At 38.7% G+C, this 10025-nt stretch overlaps 1 protein-coding gene across 1 annotated transcript; it reads left to right on the top strand.

Annotated features, from left to right (window-relative positions):
• The first annotated feature begins 366 nt into the window (after positions 1–366).
• BDNF (brain derived neurotrophic factor) lies at positions 367–9053 on the top strand. The gene is made up of 2 exons (XM_032228844.1): positions 367–381; positions 8292–9053. Exon 2 carries the CDS (start codon positions 8313–8315, stop codon positions 9051–9053), a length of 741 nt encoding a protein of 246 aa, XP_032084735.1. The 5' UTR covers positions 367–381; positions 8292–8312.
• Positions 9054–10025: the final 972 nt, after the last annotated feature.

Genomic DNA, 10025 nt, shown 5'->3' on the forward strand with positions numbered 1-10025 from the left:
ACAGCCTTATTCAAAACTATCACTACAACTTCCATTATAGTCTAAGGCAGTGTTGGCGAATCTTTTTGGCAGTAAGTGCTGAAATGGGAGTGTACATACATACGTGCAGGAATGCCAGAAATCAGAGGTTTCCTGGTATGCATATGCGCACCAGGAAGCTAAGTTTCCGGTTTCTGGCATGGGCATGTGCGTTGGTCATCTGGTCTTCTGGTTTATGGCATGCACGCAAATGCAAAGACCAGCTGGCTGGTGCGCTTCCATGCCTCAGAAACTGGAAGCTCGGCTTCCGGCACACACATGCACGCCAGGGAGCTGCTTCTGCATGCATGGAGACCAGCTGGCCAGCGCACATGTTCATGTCAGAACCAGGAAGAGAAATGGGTAACAGCTGACATGCCCAGAGAGATGGCTCTGGGCATGTCAGCACACATGCCTTTGGTTCACCATCACAGGTCTAAGGGGTTCTCCTGTGTTATAGAACTCAGAAGTAATATTTATTAGATGAACTTTTGCCTCTGTTTGAAGACAGAGGGAGAGACAACAGATAGCTAGGCAACTGAGCTGGCCTTAGTTTCATTGTTCTTATTGTCGTCGGACTTTAGTTTGATTACTGGTATTATTGTATACCCCAAAATGTGAAATCACAGTTTCAGTTCTGCATCCACATCAAATTCTTCCCAAGAATCTTGCATGTCATAATGTATCAGGATATTATTATTAATATTAGGGTGCTTTCATTTATTGCTTACACAGAGTAAAGGCACTCCATTGAGAGAACAAAATATGGGATGAAATGGTCTGAATAGTGTTACGTTATTTAATCCAACATGGTAGTATTAAAATGTGTACTGGCCATCCTGTACTGCCTCTTCTTTTTTGCTAAAAAAAAATCCTCTCACATTATTCTCTGGTATATAAGGATTTGAGAGTTGTTTAAGTTCATTCTCCTTCTGTTGACTTCCTCTCCCCATGCTTCTCAACACAATTAGTAAAGTGCAAATACTAATAAATATTTGCAAAACAAGATGAGTGGGTATTAAACATCTGACAGCCATTATGTATGTCATGCTTGACTTATAGTAGCATGGTATGTGATAAAACGTGGGAGGAAAGTGGGGTCCTTAATTGATAGCATAGACAAAATAGTGGAAGAGCCTGTTGAAACATAGTATATTCTCACTCCTGCAAAACAAATATTAAGTATTTACAAATGTTGTTAATGCCTGTCTTTGCAACATGAAGATACTTGCAGATAACTATGTTCTTGCATGTAAGGAATGACAGACCTAAGTGCTGGCAATAGCATAGAAAGGCATGAGGTCTTGGGTATCTATGGAAGAAATGTTCCTTGGCAACAGCCCAACCTACTTCACCAGATGAATAATCTGATCTCACGCACAGTAACACACTTGTTCTTAAAGTGTTCCTGAAGCGCTTTAGACAAATTGTGGACTGTTACAGTGGGGGCTAAAACACATGGGTAGACTAGGGCTAAAATAGCAATAGCAATAGCAGTTAGACTTATATACCGCTTCATAGAGCTTTCAGCCCTCTCTAAGCGGTTTACAGACTCAGCATATTGCCCCCAACAACAATCCGGGTCCTCATTTTACCCACCTCGGAAGGATGGAAGGCTGAGTCAACCCTGAGCCGGTGAGATTTGAACAGCCGAACTGCAGAACTGCAGTCAGCTGAAGTAGCCTGCAGTGCTGCATTTAACCACTGCGCCACCTCGGCTCTAATCATGGGTAGACTAGAGGAGAACTAAATCATAATTGCATGCACTTCTTGATTACATGGAATTAAACACCATTCATTGTTTCAGGACAAGAAATGTCCTATATCTTGAATTGCCTGTTCCTAGGACAATACTTCAATCAAACATTCAACAGAATATAGCATCCGTTTTACAACACAAACATTTAGGTCATACTTTGTTACCAACTTGGAGCATTAGCTGTTTCCCATGCTGCCTGAAGAACCCTCCCATTTTCCACAATGCCAGATGATTAGTCAGCAGCTCAGTAGCAGTTATGGCAATTTTAATCAGTGTTTCCATGCAGGTCCCAATAGGACTCATGAACATTCAACATGCACCATCATTACCAGAGAAAACAGCCAAGTCAGACACCCTATATAATGTGGAGCTCTTTTTCTCTGGAGTTCCATTAATGACTCCTAATAAAATTTAAATCGGTTTAAAAATGTATTTATTTTGGTTTGACTAACTATATTCAAAGCTACTTTGGAAAGAAGAGCTTTAACATATTAACAATATTTTAAAATCAATATACTTCCTGGATTTCAAATTGCTTGTAGTTGATAACTGCAAGGGATAAAAATAAATATTTCAAAGATCTTAGGTTCTAAATGAGACCCCTGGATTATGCTCAGCATTTTCGCTTTCCAGCTATTCTCTGAAGGAATATTTCTCTACCCTCTTAATTCAGAAGTGTGGGCCACTGCTGGTAATGAACTAACTCCAGAACTCATTCTGCAGTCTCCCAATGCCAATTATCTGCTATGAAAATTCATTAAATAGAGGGCAAGATGGGAATCCAGGTGGTTGGTGGGTGGTGAAGAAGGTATTGGGGTGGGGGGAAATGTACTTTACCATTCTCCATTTGCTCACTTGCTATGTTGCCACACATTTATTGAATCCACATGCCAATATCTGGCATTGGATGCTGCCATATTGGATCAATTCAAATTAATTTTATGAAAAGTTTAAATGATCTTTTAGAAGTCTGAGATGCATTACTGACGTAAGCAACTGGAATTCTCCAAATAATCGGGTGACATATTGTTATTTATTCTGATGATCCCTCATGCTTTATCTTCATCTGAAAATTTGGAATCATTTGAAATTCTGGCATCATTTTCAGAACATTATAGAAGAGGACACACCACAGTATATGTACTTGTTTGTCTCTTTGCTTGAGGAAGAGGGGAAGGAAAGGGGGAAATGAACAGGGACAGAGACATGCAATACAAGTTTAGGAAAGTCCAATACTTATGAATAAGATTCAAGGAGACGATGTTTACAGTTTGCTTAAGTTTATTTTTTCCCTAAGTCCAGCTAGCTGAGCAAGCCAGAAACTCAGCGAATTCAGTGACAAGAAAAGGACCATTTGCATTCTGTACATTTGGATAAGTCATGTTATCCTAGTCAAGCTATCTAGTATGAAATCAAAAAGTCAATTCATACTGAGTTAGTGGTCTTACACTCTGCAGTTATTTTTCCAAGGAAATGAGGTGAAGGTGCAGAGTGGCTGAAAAGTATAAGGTGCTCTAATAAAAAGAAGGGGAGGAGGGCAGTAAACCTATTCTTAACGAACCTGAAGGCAGAACAAGAAGCAATGAATTGAAATTAATCAAGGAGAAAACCAACCTAGAACTAAGGAGAATGATTAATCAGTGGAACAACTTGCCTCCAGAAGTTGTGGGTACTCCAACAATGGGGGTTTTTAAGAGGAAATTGGACAACCATTTGTCTGACATTTTATAGGCTTTCCTGTTTGAGCAGTGAGTTGGACTAGAAGATCTCCACGGTCCTTTCCTGGTTTTCTGTTAAAGCTCACTACCAGCCTGCCAAGCCACAGAATGTACCTTCCATACATTAATTGATTACAGCATTCAACCATGCCCTCCATTGTCTATTGGTTGATGAGATGTTTGATGTTATGCATGGGTTAGATCAGTACTTTCTTGTGAAAGAGTTCACTGAGATGCTAGGCAGAGTTTCACAGACCATGTAAATAAACACAACCGGTGCCATGGTTTCTTTCCATTTCAGAACTGAAAATCACATGGATATAGACCAAGCTGTCTATCAAGATAACAGGTCTTCAATAAGCCGCTCCAAATCATTTGATTACGATTGCAGACCATGTACATTAAATAAATAAATAAATAAATAAGTAAGTAAGTAAGTAAGTAAGTAAGTAAGTAAGTAAGTATCAGGAATGGGGCCATGCTCACACAGATCTTTCACACACACTATAATGACAGCGGTTGGCAATTGTCCTTGACTAAAATTTGAAAAGCACCAACCATAAGAAAACCTATGTCGAATCACCACATGGAATGTGCTAGGGTGGTGCTTCCAAGGTTCAGCCACCACACCCAATATATTTTTTTAAATTTGTGTTTCCCCCAAATAACTCTCAACCTATCACCCAGACTACCACTAGATGGGTGCAAAGAATTCATCTGTCATAACTGCTGTGTAGTAATTCCCTGGATTTATGGAGGTGCTCCCTAAATGTTCTTGGAGGAGTTCAAGAAAATGATTTTGGTGTGTGTGAGATGTGTTTTTCGCAATGAGTACACTTGGGTATTTCTGCATAATTTTTCTAATGATTATTGACTAGTTGACCTATCAACCACTAGTAGATAGTAAAATATTGAACTTCTTGTTCCACTTGCCTGTCAAATAGTGGTCATCCAGACCCTGCAGCCAAAATGCTGACATTAGATAAGTATTTAGAAAAGCTAACATCTAAGAAATTACTTTACTGATTCTTGGGTTAAATCAGTATATCTAAAGCTCTGCATATCCAAAAGGATAGGAGAAGAGGAATAAATGACTATATGTTAAAGCCAGATCTATACTAAATGATATTCTAAATGGAGTGAAGAGAGGAAGTAAAATTTCTGCCTTCCCCAAGAACGATAACCAGGAACAAGAATTCCCCACTGCAGAGGCTATAGTAGTAGCTGAGTCCTTTTAATTACATGTATTAAACTGGGAATGGGGAAGCCAATTTTAGGGTTAACAATGAGCCAACTATTCTGAGGGAGCTAGGGCTCCATTCTGTTCATCAGCTATAACAATATTGAAGAACAGGCATTGAACCCATAAACCAAATAGCTGGTCTTCTAGGCCAGGGGTGTCAAGCTCAAGGCCCGCGGGCTGATTTGGCTTTCAGGGTTCTTAGATCTGGTCTATGGGCCCATCCTGGAAACAGCAAAGGACCAGCTTGTGCCAATGAAAACAGAGCTCAGGAGAGACACATGTGGCCCTCCCAAGCTCCATTTTGACGAGCAGAGCAATGCAGAGGCCTTGGCAGAGGTCCCCGATTCAAATGATGTTGAGCTGGTGAAATACACACACACACACACACACACACACACACACCACTGATGTAGCCCTCAGTTCTAGTCCTACTGGAGCAGGTCGTCACTTTTCTGTCTTCTCTATAATGCACCATTGAAGAACAGGCATTGAACCCATAACCAAATAGCTGACCTTCTAGGCCAGGGGTGTCAAATTCAAGGCCCACGGGCTGATTTGGCTTTCCAGATGGGAGATCTTTGGTTGTCCACATGGGAGATCTTCCATTTTTCCAAACCAAACATGCTTTCATGTTGGACTATGGTGGACTGGCTTCTGCTTACTTTGGTAGTATGCTATCTATGAGAACAAACCTCTGTTGGGAGGACAGGTCTTCAGAAAATATTAAATGGGGTATTTTTATTTACATATACCCTTCTAGGCTATGTAGCTGAGCCCTGTGTGCTGTTATTCATCAAAATAACAAAACAATGGCTATGGCAGGTATCGAAGTTTGTAAACCTTTTCCAGTTAGACTTTTATAAGATCTTTTGGGGAGAATTAATAGCTTTAGAGTGTTTTCTGTAATCAAATAAGTGTATTTTTATGTTTATTCTGGATTTTATTTCTTTGCTAAACTCATCAGAGAAAGAATTGGTTGCCACACAGCCCCAAAACATGATACAGCCATTTCCTGTGCTCAATGGTTGGCAAAATGTGATTTTCTTTAGTACTTTGGCCTTGTTTCACCAGATGTATCCTATGGAGTTGTGGCTCAACAGTTTAATTTTTGTTTCATTTTTCCAAAGTATTTTGATCCCAAATATTTCAGGTTTCTTGTGCTTTTCTTTTGCACAATTTAGAGAATGGTTTTTGCGGTGAGGTTTCCTTCTAACGACTCTCCCATGCACATCATTGTATAAGCAGCAGTGTTGTGTGGACCTATAGATACCTGCTCCAGTGTCAGGTAAAGATTTCAGGCAATTGCTTGCAGTAATTTGTAGGTTCTGTTTTGCAAGTATGTTTAGTTGGGAGTAATTCTACCAGTGATTTTTCTTGATTTTCCAGATGTTCCATAATCATGAAAAAAATAAATCTAGAAAGAAGTTGGCTATCCCAACAAAATCCATCTTGAAGTAAATGTTTTGGCATAGTCTTCATAGTTTATAGTCTTGAAAATCATTTGGGGGCATTCAATGCATATATGGATATCTAAGAATATTTCTGAGCTAGAATTGTTCTGCAAGAAACAGTGGAGAAAAATTCCAAGATATTTTTAATCTTGGACAGCTATAAAAATATTGGAAATTATTATTTCTGCCAAACCATTGACTGAAAGAGTACCCAAACATCTGCATTTGTCATGTCCATTTACTTTGAATCTGTAAACAACTGTTCAAAAGTAGTAAGCATGCATTCCAATTAGTAGAAAGGAGTTGTGATTAACTTTGTATAGTATAAAAGTGCTATCAGATTATATTCACCCAGAATACCTTGGAACATGCAGTCTGATCAGAGGTATCTTAAATTTGGTATATAACTACAGATTATTAGCCACTTCGAGTATTCTATAATTAGAAAGGGAAAATTTTAAAAAAATGATATTTAAAAAAAAATAACAAAAAAAACCCATTGTGTCACTGCTGTAATTCCATGAACAACAAACAAGAAGATTCATTATGCTCAGTCTTGATTTGTTTCAGGTACAGTTGGCTGAACAAGTCTAAATGGCCTGATCTGTAATGCAAATCATGGTTTATTCAGGCTGTGGTTTATTTACATGTTAAACTGAGTTCTACCTGGGCATACTGTATCTGCAGGGCTGTTTTCTCATCCAGTATAAACCGAGTTTATGCGAAACTCCTAAGGGGAATCTGTTAATAGTTTTTATGCCATGGGTTATGGGGGATGAAGACCTGTATAATGAAACTTCTTGCCCTCTAAAATTTGAAGAGTTGCAACTTTAGTAGATTCCAAGAAATTACTAAAACTCAGAATTGGTTAACAGAATGTTTGAGTTACAATGACACTATCTACTTTCTTTTATTATTGGGTATTTGTGTAAAAGTGGTCATTATTTTTTTAAGAAAGGTCTTGTCTGAAGTTAATGCTTGAAAATTTTCTAGAACCTGACTGATTTGCAGGTAGAATCTGTATGCAGCTAATTTCTTCAATGTTTTTGATTGTTTGTAGATCAGGTGTACTATAGATTATTGGGTCGTCTATTTATAATATATTTTTCCATTTTAAATGACATAATATTGCTTTTATTTCTGCAGAATTAGTGCATATAATGTCAAACTCCAAACTGAGATTTTCCTGCAAAAGACAATAATTTTCTGATTTTTTTCCAATTACTGCAAGCGTATCACAGATGCTTGGTAACCTTTCCAAACATACTGTTAACACTTGTCATACAAATAGAGAATAATTAATTATCATGCCTAAAGTGTGACATTTTCTCCACAAAGGCCTTGGGACTTCTAGGCAAACATTTTTAACTTGTTCCTAGCAGGATACTCCAATCAAGAGCATCTGCTGTAGACAGCTACTTAAAGGACAGCATTTGATATATGATATAAAAAAATAAAACAGGGGAACACTGTTGTACAGTGATTAGAAGAGAGTAGTACTTGGGTGGATTTCAAACACTGTAAGAAGCCACAGTGCAATTTGTTTGGTTTTGGATCCTATCTTTGTGGTTTGTGAACTATACCTTATGTCTTACGTATGTTGGGAGAATCCAAATAACTCTGATTTATTCAACAACACACCACTGTTAAACAAATCATAGGACAATCTAGTTTCTAAATCAGGCCATAGTTCTATTATCTGTACCGATCCAGAGTTTCCAAACCTCTGTGACCAAATATTAATTCCTGAAAGTTTCTGAGCATTCTCCATGCTACTGTCCTACAGGAACCAGATCCTGTATAAAACTTCAGGTTGTGTTATCCATGTTACATTTATAATGTATCCTCCCCAACGTGATGCCCTCCTAATATGTTTGATTGCAACTCAGAGAAATGTTGCCAATGAGCCTTCTGTCCTGAGTTGGAATTCTGGGAGGTGCAATCCCAATCCATCTTGAAGGTATCGTATCATAGAGAGATGAATAAATGTCTAGCTTTTTCCAACTATTGTGGGGAAAAAACTTATTTGTGTAGCTTATGCTTTTTTTAAAAAATGTATTTGTTTTCAATTTCTTTTCCATTTCTTTTCTTCTCTTGAACAGTTCCACCAAGTGAAAAGAGTGATGACCATCCTTTTCCTTACTATGGTTATTTCATACTTGAGTTGCATGAAAGCTGCCCCCATGAAGGAAGTTAGTATCAGAGGACAAGGCAGCTTGGCTTATCCTGGTCTCCGGACACAGGGAAATCTGGAGACCCTCAGTGGGCCCAATGACGCCACCAGAGGATTAACATCTTTGGCAGACACATTTGAACATGTCATTGAGGAGCTCCTGGACGAGCAGCAGGTCATCCAACCCAGCAAAGAAAATAAGGATGCCGACTTGTACTCATCACGGGTGATGCTAAGCAGTCAAGTGCCTTTGGAGCCTCCTCTGCTTTTCCTGCTCGAGGAGTATAAAAACTACTTGGATGCCGCAAACATGTCCATGAGGGTACGGCGCCATTCTGACCCTGCTCGCCGTGGGGAGCTGAGTGTGTGTGACAGTACTAGTGAGTGGGTGACAGCGGCTGAAAAAAAGACTGCAGTAGACATGTCTGGAGCAACAGTTACAGTCCTGGAAAAAGTCCCAGTGCCCAAAGGCCAACTGAAGCAATATTTTTATGAGACCAAGTGCAGCACGAAGGGTTATGCAAAAGAAGGCTGTAGGGGCATAGACAAGAGGTACTGGAATTCCCAGTGCCGAACTACTCAGTCTTACGTCCGCGCTCTCACCATGGATAACAAAAAGAGAGTTGGATGGCGCTTTATAAGAATAGACACTTCCTGTGTTTGTACACTGACCATCAAAAGGGGAAGATAGTGGATTCATGTTGGATAGATTATATTGAGTCAAAAATTATCTATTTGTATATATACATAACAGGGTAAATTATTCAGTAAGAAAGAAAATAATTTTATGGACTGCATGTATAAAGGAAGTTTATACAGTACCGTGGTTCCACAATCTATTTATTGAACATGTCCATGACCTAAAAGGGAACAAAAGGAGAAAAAAAATCCATTTGTGCACAACTTTGAAAACAAACAAAATTGCATTACATTCCTCTAACATTGTGATTTGTTGCCGTTGCCAAGAATTGAAAACTTTAAAAAAAATTTAAAAAATAAAATTGCATGCTGCTTCAATTGTGAATTGATGAGAAACTGTCCTCTTTTCGATAAAAAAAAAAAATTGAACCAAAACATTCCGTTTACATTTTAGACAGTAAGTATCTTTATTCCTGTTAGTATTATATCTGTTAACTGCTTTTAAATTCTGGTAGCGTTGGAATTAAAATAATGTCAAGGTGCTGTTGTCATAGTTTTCCTGTTGACCTTTTTTTAAGTTTAAAATCCCCACATGCTTTTAAAAGAGGAGAGACTCTTCTCCTTGCCATTGACATATATGTGTTCTGGAGAAACAAATTTGGAATTTTTGCGGGGGGGGGGGGGTTTGTATGTTGTGAAGGTGTTTGCAATATCAAATCAGACTACTGAAAAAATAAATAAAGAAGAGGCAACTAAAAAAAGTCAATGTTGATCTTCTGCCCAGTGCTCTTTTCTAGTCTTCACTACAAGCTATCCTTCCATTTTGGTTACAGACCATGGGGATTCCTTGAATTTTGCTTGTAACAGCCTTTTCCATCCTTCAGCTAAGTGGAGACTACATCTCCCAGAATCCCACTTAAAGCTGCATTCCCAGCACATCTAGAGGTCACCAGGTTGACAAGTGCTGGCTTCTAAGACATTGTTTCATGTCCAGGTTGCCTATGGGGTCTTATCTTGGGAAGCA

This window comes from Thamnophis elegans, chromosome 1, assembly GCF_009769535.1.
Source record: "Thamnophis elegans isolate rThaEle1 chromosome 1, rThaEle1.pri, whole genome shotgun sequence".
Classification (NCBI taxonomy): Eukaryota; Metazoa; Chordata; class Lepidosauria; order Squamata; family Colubridae; genus Thamnophis; species Thamnophis elegans.